General features: G+C 49.5%; 1 protein-coding gene across 2 annotated transcripts in view; it reads left to right on the top strand.

The window, feature by feature from the left end:
- The window catches only part of RXRA (retinoid X receptor alpha), a 227266-nt gene that overhangs the window by 148093 nt on the left and 59180 nt on the right, over positions 1-19993 (top strand). For both annotated transcript variants that reach the window (XM_050926989.1, XM_050926988.1), the window contains exons 2-4: positions 1171-1436; positions 13465-13615; positions 15448-15627. In XM_050926989.1, coding sequence (XP_050782946.1) covers positions 1171-1436; positions 13465-13615; positions 15448-15627 — 597 coding nt within the window. The remainder of the gene's footprint in view (positions 1-1170; positions 1437-13464; positions 13616-15447; positions 15628-19993) is intronic.

Genomic DNA, 19993 nt, shown 5'->3' with positions numbered 1-19993 from the left:
CATGAGCAAACAAATGCTCCACCCTGCCAACACATACCATGCAAACACACAACTCCCCTGTCACACACACTTGCACCCCACAAACAACAACACACAGCACCCCATCTATCACACGCATACACACACACACTTCCACCCCACAAACACAAACCCACAGCTCCCCTGTCACACACACACACTTCCACCCCACAAACACACAGCTCCCCTATCACACACACTTCTGCCCCACAAACATACCATGCAAACACACAGCTCCCTATCTCACTCACATACACACACGCACCCCTCCTCCGCATACACTCGTGCCACACAAACCCACACTTTCTGCCTTATGAACACAAACCATACCCGCCCCCCCATGGACACAAACACAACTTCTCCTCCCCTACATGGATACATAAACACACAACCCTCCCAAAATACCACACAAATAGCCCACATATAGAGTAGCACCAAAGTACATCCCTCATTCACGGACACACAACCTGCCTTGATTAATAATGTCATTATCGAGGTGGTGCCTAGAGGCCCCATTGAGCTATTTCCCACACACAATGGAAAGTTGATCTCAGCCCCAAAGAGCTTGTGTAACACCAGCAGACCCTGGTCATTGGCAGGAGGGATTGAACCTGGGATCTCTGGAGCTAAATGCATGAGCCTCTACTGCATGAACTAAAAGCCACTTGGTTCTTAGCTAAGGCTGTGGCAGACTCATTAGTCTCTAAGTGGTCTTGGTGCCACTAGAGGGAACAGACACCACACCCAGGAGTTGTGGGGGTTGCTGTTTCCTAATTGTAAGTGTAAGTGGATACAACAAACATCCAAGGCCAGCACAAGGTAACAGTGAGGCAACCGGAATGGGTGTTATAAGCAGTGGCCTCCACACACCAGCTGCCTCGCCGTTGTCAAAGGTTTTGAGCCCATCACCTGTGGGAGGGGCGCTCTAAGGACGGGTTTAAGGACAATGGTCTAGTGGCCATTCAGATTTTCACAGGGATGGCCTGGAAGATAGCACAAAGGTGTCTAAGGGAAAGTTGGAGGATGGGCATCGTTAGCGGAACGCCGGTGGGGGCTGGCTCGTTAATCATCCAGCATGATTGCTCAGGAGAGATCCCCTCAGAATGCCACAGACGGGGTTTTAAACCACAACATTTCCTTTCTGTTTTACAGATTTTTCTACTCAAGTCAATTCCACGTCCCTGAACTCTCCGACTGGCCGGGGTCCTATGGCCGCACCTTCCCTCCATCCACCCATTGGGCCAGGCATTGGCTCCTCGCTGGGATCTCCGGGTCAGCTCCATTCACCCATCAGCACTCTGAGTTCCCCCATCAATGGCATGGGTCCTCCTTTCTCTGTCATCAGCTCCCCCATGGGGCCTCACTCGATGTCTGTCCCTTCAACTCCCAGCCTTGGATTCGGAACCGGCAGCCCACAGGTGAGCGGGGAGGAGAGAGCTGTGGGCTGTGGGGGAGGAGAAGGGTTTTATTTACAAACAGTGGGAAATGAAAAGCATCTTATCCACATGGATTAAGAAAAAGTAGCGATGAGTCTAAACCCAGGCCCAGGACCAGATCAGCCAGTGAGGCCTTCTGATTCCAATCCAGTTCTGAACTACACGGATGGGATCCGTCCAGAGCTGGACACCTCCAAACATGAGCAAGGTTCCCTGCGTGGTGCACCCGGACTCACGGAATTCTGCGGGGCGGTGGCTCAGTACAATCAGGGATGGGAGCTTGGCTTTACAAACCTTGTGCCTGGTTCTCCTCTCTTACACCAGACTCAGGCCATGGCTACAGTGGCGCTTTACAGCGCTGCAACTTTCTCGCTCAGGGCTGTGAAAAAAACAGCCCCCTGAGCGCTGCAAGATACAGCACTGTAAAGCGCCAGTGTAAACAGTGCCGCAGTGCTGGGAGCACGGCTCCCAGCACTGCAAGCTAATTCCCACGAGGATGTGGAGTACGTGCAGCGCTGGGAGAGCTCTCTCCCAGCGCTGGGGCTGCGACTGCACTCACACTTCAAAGCACTGCTGCGGCAGCGCTCCCGCGGCAGCGCTTTGAAGTTTCGAGTGTAGCCATACCCTCAGCCCAGGGTACCACTGTGGATCCCAGGGGCATACTCTCAAGTTGCATCCGTGTGAGAAGAGAGTCAGCCTCCGGCATTAGTGAAAGACGTCACCCGAAAGGGACATTGTCAGGCTGTTTGGCTGGGCTGCGATGGGGACAGAGTCACTCGGCCATCTAAAAAAACAGTCCTGGTCAACAGCAAAAATCAACCTGAAAAGCCGAATGACAAATACAGCTGGTGCCTCTCCTAGGAGCAGGGCGGGTGCAAGCACATTTGGGACCCTTTGGAAAGCTAGTTGATTGATGTCAGTGGAGCCGTCCCTGCTAGACACTGGTGTCTCTGAGAGCAGAATGGGACAACTGGATTCAAGGGCTTCCATCCTGGGATGAGCCAGGAAGAGAATGGAAGACAGGGCCAGCTGGGGACCTGTCCTGCTCCTGGCATACATTGGAGCAGCCTCGAGGCTGTTTTAACACCTATGCTCATGCTGGGGCAGTCCCATCCTGTAGCTGAGAAGAGCCAGAACTGTCATACGCCCCCAGGCTGGGTATAATGCCATTCTGGTGGCCCAGGCCCCGCCCTCCCAGGAGACTTTTCTGTATAGTCCCTGTATACTGCTCCCTCTTGTCTCCCAGGCTGAATGTCCCTTGTCTCCCAGGCTGAATGTCCCTTGTCTCCCCTGGTGGAGGGAAGTGCTGGGGTTTGCTGCCTGAAGATTATGTAAAAATCTCCAGCTATAAAGAGATAAGCCCCTTTTTAAAAATAGCAAGAGCTGGGAGAGCCGCCTCTATCCCCTGCCACCTGTTGCTGGCCGGCTGCGTATTTCATTGAGCAAAAGGGCAGATTAAGGAGTTGGCTACCACCTGCCGCTCGCTGCTGCTTTATTTATTTCACAGCCTCTCTGGGAGTCAAACACCTGCTGGCACCTTTATTTTTATATCAGCCTGATTTATTTTCTGGGATAACCACTTTCTTTGCTGGGGATGCGGGGAGCGGCCTTTTGCGCATGCCTGAGATGGAGCTACAGAGACTAGGCCCCTTTGCCCCCCCAGCTCATTCATCGCCCTCAGGGCTCCATCCTTGTGCCCCAGAGGACAGCGTAGGGGTGCGGGAATAGACAAGAGTCCCTCTTTGGAGCCTGTCCTAAATCAGCTTGAGTCTGCTGGAGTTCTGTCAGCACTGACCGTCCGAGCATGGGGATGGAGACCTCGTCCGTAGCCAAGTGTCTGGTGCCGGGTAGGTCGGTGCCGCGAGTGTCAATAGCTATAGCTACATAGTGAGAAATTCATCCCTGCCCAGGTGCGGGTACGTGGACAGAAGGAGAACAGCATGTGTCTGTTCAGGGGCTGCTGGGGCCACTGTGGCCCCACCTAGGGCAACCAAAACAGCTGCTCTGATTTATGGACACTGTGGGGCTTTGCAGGGTTGCAGAACTGCCAGAGCACACGCCACATCCCCTGCCCCTGCCCCTGCTCCGAGTCCTCTTCCACTCTGCTAACCCCAGAACCCACGTCTCCTGGCTCCCAGTCTGGTGCTGTGTCCACTGCATATGCCTATCCCTAGCATGGTGTCAACACTGAGCACCTTGGGTAGACAGGCTGCCTTCCACTTTAAGGCCCAGGAGGGGAGAACTGAAACAACACTTCACAACTATCTGTGGCACGAAGCCAGGGCAGTGGGAGACACGTAACAATGCGAGTGTGTGAGCAGCGAGCGGGAGAGAGCGAGAGGTTGGGATGGGAAGGGGTGACATCGCCAGAGTTTCAATGACACGCCGCGGTTATTTTAGGAAGCAGAGATGCACGAGACAGAGGAACTGAAATGAGAAGCCACAGAACAGAAAAGGGGAACTGAGAGTGCATCAGTTGGTGCTTAGCAGAGCCCAAGCATTTACCCTGACGGTGTACCAAGAGTGCCTGTCATTTGCTCATGGCCTGTCTTAAATGGTTTTCCTGGAGGAGACAGTTAAGATATTTTCAGTCTAATGGCTTTTGCCATCTGTCCCCTGTCTGTGAACATTAGGCCCCCGTCATCGTTAGGGGCAGAAGGCCCTGAGCCTGCAGTGAGATGGGGGGGAGGCAGTCCCCATCATCACAGCACGGAGAAGGCAGGCAGGCAGGCAGGAGAGGAACGCTATTTCCCTTTGTTGTCGTACCAGTCCACAAAGCGCCGGGGTTAATGAAGCGTGTCCCCCGCATTGCAGAGTGGAGATGGCACTGATGGAAGGTGGTTTAAATCAGATGGCAGATGCCACTTGCCATCAGACAACGCCTCGTTAGAGCTGGAAACCTAGCAGAGCAGAAGGACACCAGGAGGATGAGGTGTGCCGGGCGAAGAGCCGCGAAGCCGCATGCCTCCCAGCCCCGCTCGCTCTCCTTTGCAAAGTTTGTTTTGTTCTCTCTCCAATGGAACATTCTGTCCCTAATGAACGTACGTTGGTGCCCATAAGCTTTGTGGATGGGGCTAAAGAAAGGCCAGGGGCTGGGCCAGCAAGGGTCTTCCCCAGACTTTCTGTAGTGCTGGGCTGGGCCAGGGCAGAATGTTTCAGGAGGAAGGGAAATGGCTTTTAGGGCAAACAGGGCTGTAGTTTCCAGCTGCATCCAGAGGGCAGAGCTTGGCCTCCCTGATTTCTTTGGGGAACTTGAGGAGCTGGTAGCACTTGGCTTAAGAGCTAGGCATAGTGCGGGCAGGGGTCATGCTAGTTTCCCATGCAGCCCAGCTTTGCCCAGTACCCCTCACTCTCCTCTTCAGCTCCCTCTGCTATTCCAGTCCTCTTGATGCACCTCACTTCTAATCTGCACTGCAGTCTTGGCCGGCTGTTCCATTCTGGGGCCCCCTGCACAGCTCTACTGATCTGGCCTGCAACATTCCCTATCGTCCCTCTCGTGAATGATCCAGAAATAAAAGGGAGTGAGCAAGTCAGTCCTGCTGGAGCAGGACTCGTGCCCCAAATGCCCTGTTTATCACTCCAGTATTCTAGTGGGTAGCAGTGCTATGCCTCACGCTTACTAGATTCTGTCATCCAGGGATCCCAAACTGCTTTTCAAACATTCCAGCCTCGGAGAGCACCCTCTTGTGAGGTAGGTACCATCACCTCTGTTTTAGCAACGGGCAAACAGAGCACTGAGAGGCCAAGAAGTCTGCTGCAGGCTGCGCAGAACAGGATTTCAGAAGATGTGCATATGACATCAAAAGGGCTCAGCATCCAGCCATTTCCATGGTGAGATCCAATGTGTTGAATTCTGATGAAAATCCGGTCCGACAGTGAGTCCCTGGCAGTGCCAGGAATTGAACCCAAGAGTCCTGATAAACAAATCAGGACTTAGCTCTTTTTAAAAAATGTATGGGATTGTCATTTTTTTCTTGACAAGAAAGAAAGAAAGAAAGAAAGAAAGAAAAATCACATTTGAGTATATTTTCATAATCCCTTCTTCTGCTCACTTCAGTGCCATTCAGAGACCCAGATGCAAAGCTGGAGAAGCAGCAGCAGCCTGTAGGACTGCGGCAGACCCCCCCGCCCCAGGCATTTCTTGTAGCAGCTCTGCAGATGCCTGGGGGAAACCAGGAGAGATCAGACACCGAGTTAGGCTGTGGCTACTCTCTCAAAGCTGTCTCATTCCTTCAGACACGATTTATTCTTTTCAAGGCCATCTGTGGACACTGCAGCGGTTTTTAGACCTGGCTGCTACCAGGCCCCAACAGAGAGGACCCGGATCCCCAGAGCTTAAAACAAAGTCAATAGTAGAGAGAGGAATGGAATCCAGGAGTCCTGATGTGCAGTAACGTGTCCCAATTGCTAGGCAATGCTGCCCACTTCCACTGTGAGCTAACTCAAAGCACTTCCTTGTCATCGGCCCTGTGGCCCTCCATTGCGCTCACTGAGCTGAGTTTGTGCTCACCAAAAGCAGAACTTGGTTCCATATGGCGATGAGGGTGAAGCTTTGGGCCAGGCTGGCTGGTTTTCTCACTACCCCAGCTTCAGGTTTTTGCTCTGCAGCCTTAAACCCAAGAGGAAGGAGCAGCAGGCGCCAGGGGAGAGTGTGGGAACCAAGAGGTGCATGTGTAGCCTGCCTGTGGTTTTGGGCAGCTGCTGAAAGAGGAAACAGAGGTGGTTCCCATTCTCGTATGCTGACTCAGCAGCTAGTTGGGGCTCCTGCTGATTCATGGGGGAACACTCTCTGTATCAGTTTAGGGTCCCAAACCCTAGGGGACAGGCAAGCGAAGAACCAAGGACTGCTGACCCCAGCCATGTGCCAAGGGGGACAATGGTGCTTTCTAATGGATCTGCCCTTTATACCAGCCTTCCCTTCTCTGCATATATTAAGCTCCTTTGCCCTCTGCAGTCACACTGCTCCAGCCCCCCAGAAATGTTCAGTCTGATAGTGCTAGTCTCTCTCACCCATTGAAGTCAGAAGGACCTTTGGTTTCTCCATGGAGTGAGTGATTAGCTCAAAGTAGGGGGGCACTGAGATCAACTGGTGACTTCTCCCCTGCATGTCGAAGGTGCCTGCTGCCCAGCCATCCAAGTAGAGTCTGCTGTCTGGATTTTCTTCACTGCTCCTGGAGGTTCATACAGCTAGAACCATCTCTGATCACCTTTGACTGTACCATTCTTCTCCAGGGCAGACCTAGCAACAGCGATTCTTGCTTTGGAACCTGCAGCCTGGACTACTATTGCAATGTGCTCCCATCTGGGCCTGATTCTAAAGGTCATGCCAGAAGCTGGAGCAGGAAGTGGTGCCTCCTAGGCAGGATGAACGTGAATGCCATAATCAGAGATCCTTTGGTATGATGGTTGCCACTCGAATTCCGGTCCTCTCTTCATTTTCAAAGCCTGGTATGGGCTTGGGACTGACTATCTCAGTGAGAACTTGTCTGTCCGCTTCCCATAAAACACCAGAACATTTTGACTGAGGGGCACAGGTTTGAATTTGCACTGATCAGAGCTGGGGAATTACTTCTACAGGAGACCAGCTTTCACCCCTTCTCATTAGGGAGCTTATAAGATACAACTCCAGATTTAACAAATGTGTCAACCTCACCCCCACCCCCCAAAAAAACCCGAAAACAACCCAACAACTGTGTTTGTTGTAGGCCACTCAACAAGCATTGGAGAAACCTGAGCACTGAAGAAAGGCTGCTTACTGGAAGGGTGAAGAAAACTTTCATCTTCAACAGGCAGCTGATGTTGTTTGACCTTATTAGGGTACCCAGATGTTGTGGTGATGGGTGCTGTCAAAAGATGTTTAATAATCATCAGCTGCATTTTGCAATCGGACCTATTTTCCTATAAGGCGCTGAAGCAAACTGTTGGGTCTGATTGTTCCTAAATCTTACGAAGATTCAGAGTGTGGATCCTTATCTAATTCATAGATTTTAAAGCTGGAAGGGACAATTATGATCATCTAATCTCATCTTCCAAATAAACCAGGCCATGAAATTTCACCAAGTGGTTCCTTCATCAAGTCCATAGCTTCTGGCTGAGCTAGAGCCAGAAAGGCATCCAGTCTTAATTAAAGATGTCAGGCGATGGAGAACCCACCATGTCCTCAAGTAAAGTCAGCTCAAAGCCTATGGCAAACATTTAACAGAAGGACCCAGGGAAACACAATTTTTAGTCCTGAGATCCAAGCCTGCTTTACTCCTCCTTTTCCTCTCTCCCATTTTGGAATAAAAATTCAGTACTGTGTATTTTGGGGCTTAGGGTGCTAGTAAGAAAGAGGAGATCACAAATATTCTGGGCACACTAATACAGAGACTCCCAGAAAATGAATCTTGCACTCAGTAGCATTTCTGTTTCAAATTCCCCCCCTCCCCTGTCTCTCAAGGACAGCTGCCAACAGGACAGTTTGAACAGAACAGAGAAGATATTTTCAAGCACCCTTGTGTTCCTAGATTTGTACAGGAAATGTGTCAGTCAGCTGAAAGGGAACAGTGGAGTGGTTCAGCAGAAGTCTTAATGGAGACAGGATGGGGAAGAAGGGATGATCGATTGAGAGAGGAGACCACGTCAGCTGATTCAGGGAGAGTGTTGGAGGTGGGCAAGATGGGAAATGCAGATTTTGCCATGGGCATTTGAGGAACCAAAAGTGCAGGATCATTCATGAGAAGGGGACTGAAAATTATAGAGAATGGGCAACATGTGAATGAGCACCATTGCCCTCCACTGGAGGTAATCAGAACAACTTTGCTGTATGTGATAGGCCCTATGCTTCTGCCAGCTAATGGGAACTCCCCTTTAGTCCCAGTGGCAAGGACCTATGGCTTCGGAGCAGTAGGCCCTGACTTCTACCCCGACTGAGGCTGTGACATCCGTGTGGCAAAGTGGTAGCTCGAAAGTCCTAGGTGTACAGGGGTTTTACTCCATAAAAAATGTCTGCATCTGAGTTTTGTGTGATCATTGCAGTTAATCCCATGGAAATCTGTCTGTGTGTCCATCCCTCTGATGTCTTTCCATCTGTCTGTTATCCATTTAGGGGTTTTAGCTTGTACTCATCACCATGGTAACTGAATGCCATTGAAGATTCTCGTATATCTCAGATGAACCTGTGGATCCTCCTTACAGATGTTCATATATTCTTATGTCCTTACCTCAGAGGACGGGGCCCAGAGGTCCTAAGGGCCTGTCATTTCCTCAGCAAACCACGCAGGGCTTTTGGGTGGGGTAGGGAGGAGAATTAAAACTCTCTCTTGCTGGTGGATTTACCTTACTCCTTTCTGAGGTTATTAATCGTCTGAAAGACACGCTCCCTCGGATCACAGATGTGCAGCGTTAAAGGCCAGAAGGGACCGTTGTTATCATCTAGTCTGACCTCCTGCATAACACAGTCCATAGGACCTCCCTGGATTAATTCCTGCATGAAATCCAATAGCAGTGGTTGAGCTACAGCATATCTTTTAAGAAAAACAAAACATCCCCTCTTGATTTAAATATTTCTAGGGACAGAGAATCCATCATAACCCTTGGTAAGTTCTTCCAATGGTTAATTATCCTCACTCCTAAAATTTACATCTTATTTCTGTTCTTAATTTATCTAGCTTCAATTTCCAGTCATTGGATCTCATTAGATATTTGTCTACTAAACTGAAGAACCTCTGTTACTCAATTTATTTTCCTCATGTAGGTACTTCTAGACTCATCAAGTCACTCGTTAGTTTTCTATTTGATAAGCAAAATAGATTGAGCTCCTGCAACCTATCACTAGCAGGCCTGCTTTCCAATCCTTTCATCATTCTCATGGCTCATCTCTGAACCCCCTCCAGTTTATCAATAGCCTTCTTGAAGTGTGGACACCAGGTGTGAACACCAGTACTTCAGTATGAATGAAACCATCAGACTTACCTTTTTAAACCCATGCATGTCTCTAGAGAGGAAGCGGATGGTTTTGCTTTAATGGAAGAAATGCAGAGAGGGCAGAAATATCATGAGAACCCCAGTGTTCTCCATTCCTGCATCTGTTGCAAGGCTGGGAGAAGTCTCATGTATTAGATAACATACTAAGGGCCAAATTCTACACTCAGGGATTCTGGGGTGAGTCTGAAGTAATTCTGTTGACTTTAGCAGTATTTCCTTGGGCTGACACTTGAGAAACTGAGAACAGAATTTGATTGTAAGACCACATGTCTTGATCCAAAGCCCATTGAAGCTGACGGAGAGACTCCCATTGACTGGAATGGCCTTTGGATCAGACTCACAGTGTCTGAACAGAATCTGAACGGTCATCTGTGTCTTAGGGGTGGAGGGCTATGTGGTGCTTTCCCAGCTCAGTGGATTGAAAAGCCATGGACTGTGCATCACACCAGGCATTTGATCAGCCTGATAAGAGCGGGAATCCTACCTTCCTCTCCCACCACATTACTCTCTCTTTGGTCCCTTCTGAGATGATGACATGTACACATTCCCCCTCCCTTCCCCACGCCATGCCGGTTGCTAAGATCCTCATGCGCCAGGGACTCAAGCGCAGAGCAGTTCATAGCAAGAATGAATGAATGAGAGGCCAGGCAAAATATCTGCAGCGAAGGGGATTTGGTGGTGGTGCGGCAGGGGTTGGTTTTTCAGATGTAAGTTGCCTATTTCCCGCTGGTGTTTGTGACACACACAGCCTGGAGAGTTTTGTTTCCTTCACGATGGAATTTTGCACAAAATGTTTTTGCCACCCAGATGATTGTTAAAAACAAACTTTGGTGTGTGAGATCCCTAGTGCTCATAACAGCAAGGATGGACCAGTGGTTAGGGTGCTAGACTGGGACTTGGAAGACTGGGGATCAGTTCCCTGTGCCGTTGCAGACTTCTTGTGTGGCCTTGGGAAAGTCACTTAGGGCAGTGGTTCTCAACCTTTTCTCATTTGTGGACCCTTACAAAATTTCAAATGGAGGTGCGGCCCGTTTTAGAAATCTAAGACATAGTGGGCGTCCGCAGACCACAGGCTGAGAACCACTGACTTAGGGTATGTCCCCAGAGCAACGAGGCACCCACGGTTCACCCGTGCCAGCCAGCTTGGGCTAGCCGGGCTCAGGCTGTTTCATTTGGGCTGTTTGGCTTCACAGAAGTGTAGACGTCTGGGCTCTAGGACCCTGCAAGGTGGGAGGGTCCCAGAGCTTGGGCTGCAGCCTGAGCAGGAAATTGGCACAGCAGTGAAACAGCCCTGTGAGCCTGAGTTGGCTGGCACAGGCCAGCTGTGGGTTTTTCTGTGCTGTCTACACTGCAACTGGCAGGTGTAATTCCCAGTTTGGTTAGATGTATATGTGCTAGCTTTGACCAAGCTACTGTGCTAAAAAGAACAGAGAGCCTCAGTGCCTTGGACTAGCTGTCCAAGCACAGTCCAGTCCAGAATCCTTGGCACCTACTTGGCAGCTAGCCTGTGGCCACACGGCTAGTTTTAGGCACTAGTTCAATCAAAGCTAACATATATACGTCTGCCCAAGCTGGGAATTACACCTCTCTGCTGCTGTGTAGACGGACCCTCCGGCTCTCTGTGCCTCAGTTCCACATTTGGACAATGGGGATTATGGCACTGCCCCGCCTCGCAGGGCTGATGTGAGGAGATGTACATTAAAGATCGTGAATTACTGTAGTGATGAGGCCCATATAAGTACCTATGATAGATGGATGGATAGATAGATAAAGGGGGTGGACGGGGATGGATAGATAGATAGATAGATAGATGGTATGGAGGAGGATAGGAGTGACAGTGCTTTCGTCTCAGTCTGTCTACTGCAAAGTCATTCCAAATCACCAAAGTCACATGGTCTGCTGGATTAAATATCATACTTTACATCTCTGAGTTCTGTTCCCTCCTCTCCCCGGTACTGAGACTTCATAATACTTTCCATGTAACTAACACTTCGCAAGGCATACATACTATGAAGCTAATGGTTGATGTGTTTGATGCTATACATCCGAGGAGCTACCTAAACCTCTCTAACCCTTTCTGACTGACCCTACTGGGGATGGAGTAAGTAGAAGAAAGGGGACAAGGAAGAGAGAAGTCAAGGGGATTTACGGAGGGAACATAAGAAGAAATTGAGGCGAGGGGCCCTACACAACCCCAGATCCTTAATTCCAGCCCTCCAGCATCTGTGACCTGCAGCCATTCACAAAGTATCTTTCCCTTCAAGAGATAGTCTATAAGATGGTTTATAAATCCCAGGGTCTGAATCAGCCAGACTGTGGTGTCCTGGTCTTCATCATCCATGCAGGCAGTCTCAGCCGGGGTGTTCCCACATATAATCACTGCAAATCATTTTCTCTGTTCTGTGTCCTGAGGCGGCATTAGGGGGAATCTTCCTAACACATTTAGATAAGGGCTCTCCTGTGGAGGTGGGCGGAAATTTGGCAGCAGGAAAGGAATTTGCCTTCCCATTAAATCAACCAGCAACAGTGGTTTATGGGACTAACTTATTAGACAGTGGTGTCAGCTCTTACTGCTTCCCTGGCTTTATGGAAGGATTCATTGGACCCCTGGCCCCTTCCCTTGTTGTAACATGAAGCCTGTGATCTGCGTATTCACAGAGGCAGGATTTTATCCTGCTGCAGGGATGAGTTGCCCTTGTCAGCTGATTACAGTGGGCTTGGGTGTTTGCTGCTCACTCTTTTTCCAGGGCAGTGGATTAGTGATCTCTGGAGATCTGTGTTCGAATCCTTCTCTTGGCTCATAAGATACTGGTTATTTCAAGCTAGCATCATGCCTACTATGGACATTTTCCATGTCACACCCAATGTGGTGCAACCATTCAGTTTGGTGCAATTGTCAGGGTAGGGGTCGAGACTGGGATAATAGAGTCAGCTCTGAGGTTAGTGAGGCCCCGTCTGGCTCCTTCGCTGGCTGTGAACGGTGCCCAGATCATCACATTGGTTGAATGTTCAATTGCAAGAACTTTGCATCGGTTGTGGCTCCTATGAATAGAGCCCTGCAAATCCGTTTCATATCCGCAGACTGTTTTGGTGGATGTGGATACAGCTGCGCAGGGCTCTACCCAAAGGTCCCAGCCTCTGTAGGGTGGCTCCCCCCACACGGACTCAGCCTTTCAGGGCCCCTCACCTGCTAACTCCACAGATCGGGCTGCTTGGCCCTGCCTGCAGGGGTGGTGTGGCAGCTGCTACTGGCCGTGTTGCGAGCGGTGGGGTCTTGAGGCTACAGCCAGGATCCTGGCCAGGCAGGGGGCGATGCCCAAAGGGACCAGCCCACACCCTAGGCTCTTTTTTCGGGTTTCTGGACGGCTCTCTCCCACCCTCATTCTCAGCGCAGCTGGAATCATCCACAGCAGCCAGGCGTTCTCAACTTCCTTTGGCTATCAGTAGGGGTCTAGTACAGGGCAGCCACATGGTCTAATGGATAGCGCCGGCAGCGCCTGGCCCGCGGCATCTGGCTTAGACTGCCCGGGGGGCACAGTGCGCTTGGGGCTGGCAGCCATGGCTGAGGCTGGACAGCAGGCTGGAGTCAGGGCTGTCCAGCACCTGCTTGCCACGTCACTTCCCGTCCAGCGGCTTGGGCCTCTCGGGTAGCGTCAGCGTCCCCACCATGGCTCGCCCTGGCTGCATACCCAGCCCACTGGCTTCTAGGCCCGCCCCTGGCCACGGGGATTGAAGCGGGTGGCCCACCTCTCCACTGATGCAGCATGCGCTGCTGCTACTGGGTGCTTTCGCTCGCAAGGATCAGATTCATAACCCTTTCTCCATTTCCAGGAACGAAAGCGGATCCCACTCTGGAGAGCATGACTTTGCCCATTCTCTGCAGATTAACTGAGGGCACCACGAGTGGCATTTGGAGACATCTGAGCTCGGGGTGAAGGGCCAGACCTGAGTGGGAGGAAGCCACGTTTATGTACAGCACCCCCCCCAGCTTGCCTTTAGCCTCTGCTCAATGATAATCACTTCCCCTGTGTTTCCCTCCACACAGCTCAATTCTCCAATGAACCCCATCAGCAGCACAGAAGACATTAAACCGCCCTTGGGACTCAATGGAGTTCTTAAAGTGCCAGCACACCCATCAGGAACCATGGCCTCCTTCACCAAGCACATATGCGCCATCTGTGGGGACAGATCTTCAGGTAAACCCCCTCAGATGGCAAGTGGGGGAGGGAATCTGGGAGGTGGACCTTGGTGGAAGGAGAATCCCCTTTCTTGGTCTTTATTTGTTAGGGTTAGGGTTAGGGTTAGGGTTGTCCAGCAGGAGCATTCATATGTCTTAGCCCCCTGGGCCAAAGCAATGCAACGCCTTGGTTTTACCTGACTTCTCTCCCCACCTGTGTCCTGCCTTCCTGCCTTGGAGAGGATATGCAGCATGTACCCTCCCATCAGGGCACAAAGAGCCGAGTGGTCTTGTGACCCGGCTACTGGGAGCAATCACTTTAAAGACATCCCCCAGCTTCTGAAGGTACCATAGGAAGAGATAAGACAAGTGCAGCCTCCAGGGGGAACCTTTCACTCTTCCATGCCAAGTGTTCTGAGCCGTCCCAAACCTTAACTTCCGAGCGTCTCCTTCCCCTGCACCTGAAGATTGATGGCTGACCAGCTAGGGCTGGAGCAGCAAAAACGGAACCTCAGGAAAATGCGGGGGGATGATCCCAATTAGCAGCCCTACCTTCACCCCTTTTGCGGCTATGCCGGAGGAGATTGGATTTAATTGAGTGGCAGGGCTGTGTGGAATATCCTCAACCACAGCTGAAAACAAACCAAAGCCAGCTTTGGTTTGAGGGTGCCCATACCACCGCTCTGCTCAGAGCAGGTTCACTCAGAGGGAGACTCGGCTTGCAGACCACCCCAGGGAGCCTGATCTGGTATCGCAAGCCAGGTGAAACTTGGCAGATTCCTCTGTGTTCAGAGAACAACTTGGTGTGGGGAACAGGTGAAGTTTTGCCTCAACCTCTGCTTAGCCACTGGTTGCATCATTAGATATTGGAAATTGGCTACCACTGGAGCAGTGAAGCTCCTCCTTCGACCGTAGCCTTTTTATCCCATATTCTTCCTTCTCCCGTCCTTTTATCCTGTGATGACCTTCTCAGAGAGTTAGGGTTAGGGTTAGGGTTAGGGTTGTCCAGCAGGAGCATTCATATGTCTTAGCCCCCTGGGCCAAAGCAATGCATCGCCTTGGTTTTACCTGGCTTCTCTCCCCACCTGTGTCCTGCCTTCCTGCCTTGGAGAGGATATGCAGCATGTACCCTCCCATCAGGGCACAAAGAGACACTTCTGATTGATTATCCCCACTCTGTAAAATAACATGTGTTAATTCCCTTTGTTCTCATGTCATTTTAACTCTTATCACAGTGGGCTCCCTTCTTGTCTTTCTCTCCAGGCAAATTTTGCTCTCTGTTGTGCCCACGTGACTATATAGGAGAAGGTGGTCTTCACTTGGAAATTAGGTTGTGTTAGAACATGACTGTGGGTCATGAAGTTAAACATGATTTGCAGCTCATTTGGATGGGACATCTTGTCATCTGGTTGTGGCAAGGCCTGTACTTCCAGTTGGGTTTGACCCACGACCAGTGGACATGATGATAAACACGATGGTTGAGGCAGGTTGCCAGGGCAACGTGGGGGAAGCTTGCCTGGATGTTGTTCTTGTTCTGTGGATGAATAAAGTGTGGTCAGGACCTTGTCCAGACAGGGATGTCTAGACTGAGCTAGCTAGTTTGATCACATTAAACAGTCTAAGACTCTAGGCGAGACAAAGCAATTGTATATTAGCACACGTTAATTTGTCCAAGATAAAGCCTGACCCCCCCTTCAAATCCTAAGCTAGACAAGGCCTCGGGTAATTAAAAAACCCAGAGGAGAAGTAGTAAGAGGGCTGGTGGAGAGGGGAGGGAGGTAGGTGACCTGTTTGTTGCTCAGCGGGTCTGCATGATTTCTGTGTTTCTTCATCCCCCTCGATCCCCTGCAGGTAAACATTACGGGGTGTACAGCTGCGAGGGCTGCAAAGGTTTCTTCAAGCGCACAGTGCGGAAGGACCTCACCTACACCTGCCGCGACAATAAGGATTGCTTGATTGACAAGCGCCAGCGGAACCGGTGCCAGTACTGCCGGTATCAGAAGTGTCTGGCGATGGGCATGAAGCGAGAAGGTAAGGCAGACAGAGCAGTGACCTCCCCTAAGCACGCAGGCATGGTGCAGTGGACCCAGCGGGTGCTCAGGTACACTCCTCCCTCTTGTTTCTAGCCCTGCAACTTAACATGCACCAAACCTGCATTTAGCCCCTTTTGTTGCTAATTGTGAATACAGCCAGGAATCTATGTCAATGATCTCACTATGGAATCGCTGCTCCTGAGTCCTAACCATGTTGTTTTCTGCTACGTAAAGGGTGGATTTTTCTCCCCTGTGCACGTCTCTCCTGCATATATTCTATGCTCGCTCGACAGTGACTAGTAGCAAGGTGCAAGGCCGTGGAGGAATCAGGTCAGATGTGTATCTGAGAGGAAGTTGTTCCCCTGAGTAACTCAGTTAGTTCCTTCACCAGCAACAGAATGTGTCTGAACAGCTTCCATTGCCAGAGTGCCAGTTTGATTTCTCATAAGGAGCAGCATCTTCATCAGATTCTTCTGGCTACCCAGGGCTGAGCAAGGTTACACTCCTTGGCATAATATTAGTGGATGTGAATCTGCCCAAGCAAAGCTTCAAAGGTGCACGCATGCTGTTTGTTTCAAAGGGGTGAAGCAAAGCGAGAGCGGGTAGCAGCAGATGCTGTTGTCCAGTGGCATGGAGGAAGGCAACAGAAAAATATAGATTTGCCTTGATTTTAAAAATCTTTCTTTTCCCACATTCAGAAAGCTGTAAAGCACATATCAAGGGGTGAATGTGGGACTAGCATTTTGGGTATAAGGCTCTTGGATTAAATATATGTTGGGTGACAAGCACTGTAACCTGGTCTGGCCCATCCTTTTACAGATAACCTGATCTGAAATGATGTTAAATCTTGGGAAATTGGTGCCGATTATTAAATGGGACACTGTCAAGATACAAATCGTGTGTGTAATAAAATGCTTTCCCTGTAGCACTTTAGATTAGGAAAACTGGAAGAATGTTATCCGCCTAATTTATTTCTCATGCACAAGCTTGAACTAGGCTGGTTAGTTTCATTTTCTCTTTATAGTCATCTTTACTTTTGATTCCTATAAACTTGCCCTATGCTGTTGTGTTTAAGTTTCCAGTATTGTTGAAACTCTGTTTTTTCCATGAGGAAGAATAATCATGACAATTTTTTTTTTAGTTTTTGTAAAAATTTCCTCCCTCCTGAAATTTAATTTTGGACTTGACAATGGCTCGTCAACACTGCGTTCGTCGGTGTGTGCTTATAACTGGAGAGTGGCTATGTGAATAATCCTCCACTGGTATCACTCCAGTCACTGATATCTGCGCTCATTACATCTTCTGTCACATCTGCTGTGCTGACTGGCACATAAATCCGCTTCTTTACTGCTTTCTGTTCTGCGGAGTCACAAAAGTCGTGGGAGAGCAAAGCTGCAGGATGTGTCTCTTTGAAGAGCAGTTAGTCTTGTCTGGAGCGTTAGCTAAATAGGGCAGCACTGAAGTTGTGTCTAGTGTTTAACAAACCCTGACATGCTTGATTTACAGGGTCATATAAGGACCTACACATGCAGATTCTTCAAGTGTCAAAGCCATCTCTGCTTGCGATGCTTTGGAGTTCCAAAGGCAACTGATTAAAAGGGCATTTGGATGGGGTTAGGGGGAAAGGGTTAGCTCTCCAGAGAGAGCAAACTGCAGAGTACTGAATTCCTAAAAGGAACCTTCCTCACCCCAGCAAACTCAACCCTGGGTGTCTGGAGTAGAGATTTCGGAGGGGAGTGTATTATGTTTTGCACCGAGGAGGACTGGAAACTCTGGCAGATGTTCTGGGTTTTATGCAAGGACTATTTTTTTTTATCACGGGGTAACCATGTATAAGATATACATATATGGTCTTAATCAGACACAGAATGTACCTCCGGTATGTTTCAGACATGAATCTGTGTGTGCGTGCGTGTGTGTGTGAGAGAGAGAGAGACCCAAAGCATTTTGTTTAGGGCGCTATAGTTTTAACAGGAATGTTAGAAATCTGAGCATCCCTCTCTACGCTAGCAACAAGTTTGCATCTTCCCCATGTTGGGCAGCGGCAGAAAGGGCGCGAGTCACATTTGTTTTCTTGTTTAAGGGGCAAACAGATGACAGCCCTCCCTCACAGTCAGACAAGAGGGCTCTACCTTTCGAAGGGAAGGCCAGCTTTGAGACTGGTTTCCTGAGCTTCCCCCAATGTCCCCTGGGGATGCTGGCTTGACTGCAGAGTAGGTGTGTTCCTGACAAACAACAGAGAGAAGGAGAGAGCACGCGATGTCCTGAATCAACCTTGTCTCTCCCAGAGCTCTGGATGACGTGTCAGAAGTCCAGAGTTGGCACCGAGTATAATAGGTGCTGTCCTCAGAGCAGGAAGGAGAATATACTGTGAAAGACCTGGTGCAGGGCGCTCTTGCAGTGGGCAGGTGCCTGGGTGGGGAAGGGCAGTGGTCGGGGTCCGGATTGGGACTGGAGGAGTTCCTGGAGATGAGTGAACTGGGACCCAGGAGGGGTCCAGTGGGTTCAGATCAGCAGGAAGCCTCGCTTAGCCTGGCCAGGGGAACTGGGCTGGGCTCCAGGGGAGTCGAGTGGTGGCAGGAACAGAAAAGGAACGGCTTGCGCCTGGGACAGCTGAGGGAACTCTTTGTCTTGCTGTGTCTTAATAAACCTGGCCCCAAGAAGGGGATTGTTCCTTAAAGTGTGGTTGTGTGGGCAGCCATTAGCGTGTCAGAGGGGAAACAGAGGCAGCACCCAGTGGGGGTGGGGCCTGCCACTGTTGCAGATGGATTTAAGTGAAATGATATGATGCTCAGACGATGGACCCAGCTGCTTGCCCATGGTGATCTGTGGCTTTTCTCGCTTTCTTTCTGTTTGCTCTGTTGAACTGACATCCTGTAAATCAGGTGACTATTAAATTCCTACAATTATGGCAATTGCCCAGGCAGCGCCATTGTAAAATTATAGGTCCATTAATTAATTTCTAAACGGCAGTGGAATTCCCTAGGGAGTGCATACTGTATGCCATCTGTGTGAGGACTCTATTAATTCATCTTGATTAACATTATCACAACGTATACCGAATGAATCCATAATAATCAGCCAATTATTTAAAAGTGTGACAGATGGGACCTCTGTAACCCTAGAACTGAACTCACGCACTACTGGTAGACTGATCTTATAGTGCAGTGTGTATATTATGGAGGAGTAGGAGAAAGTCTTTGTGTTTAGCATAAGTGATTAGTAGTCGTTCGGGGCTAGATCTTCAACTGAAGTGAATCAGCAAAGCAGAGCTCCATTGATTTCCATTGAACTATCCTAAGTTGATCTGACCCATAGTAAAAAGCTATTTGGTGCCATGTTGATAACAGACCTGGATTTTGTTCTTGGCACTGCACTGTGACTCAGTTGCCCTCTCTGTGAAATGGGAATAATAATAATAATCCTTTGTAAAGTATTTTGAAGTCTGTGGGTAAAAACTGTCTATAAGTGAACCATCTGTCTGGCTCAGATATACAGTTGCAAGAAGCATCTTCTGCCCATTTTGGAGCGGTCTTTTCACTTTTTTTATTCCTGAAAATAAGTTGGATGTGGTTCTGGTTTTCAAAAGTTCATGGATGCAGTTATGCATGCAGAGTGCTCATGCAATTATTGACCGGATTTGCTCATGTGGTTACTGCAATGGAGAGAGGGAACTGACCATTTGCATGTGAGATACACATCTGGCCATTTGCCCACAGATGCATCAGAGACCAAATGCATATATAGGTGCAATAATTATGCGAAAAGAAAATACATACATATTTTCCACATGCAACTCTGAGCCTGCATCTTTGGGAATGAGGCCTTTGCTGTGACTTGGTTCCCTTCTACCCATTTCCCATCTGAGACCTCCTCCCAACTCACTTTTTCCATTGCTCATCTCACCTACCAGCACCACATTCCAACATCTGCTCTTCCTCACTGCATCTTCCTCCCTCGTCTATTGCCTGCTCAGTGTGACTCGACATCATACTCAATAGCTGATCTGTACAGTCATGATCTCTCTGATTCTCCTCCTCTCCTCCTCAGCTCTAGTTTTGGCTGAAGTTTTGGACTGGTTTAATTTGTGTGATCCAGCCCCATTTATCCATTCTCCTAATCTAAACAGCTACATCTTATTCACCATAAAACCAGTGATATGGGCCTTAATTCCATTCAAAATATGTTGCTCCGGGGACCACATTTATGGCAACTGAAATAAATACTTGATGCCTGTCACCCCAACGGTATTTATATGCCAGGGACGTGCGGTAAAACCCTCTTACCAAGATCTCTTGCTCTAACAGAAGAATAACACAATGGTAAATCATTTCCCACGTGGGGAAGGAGAATAATGTTGTGAC

The sequence above is a fragment of the Gopherus flavomarginatus genome, chromosome 17, assembly GCF_025201925.1.
Source record: "Gopherus flavomarginatus isolate rGopFla2 chromosome 17, rGopFla2.mat.asm, whole genome shotgun sequence".
Taxonomy (NCBI): Eukaryota; Metazoa; Chordata; order Testudines; family Testudinidae; genus Gopherus; species Gopherus flavomarginatus.
Note: the sequence above shows the minus strand (reverse complement) of the source record. Positions and strands in the feature narration are given on the sequence as shown.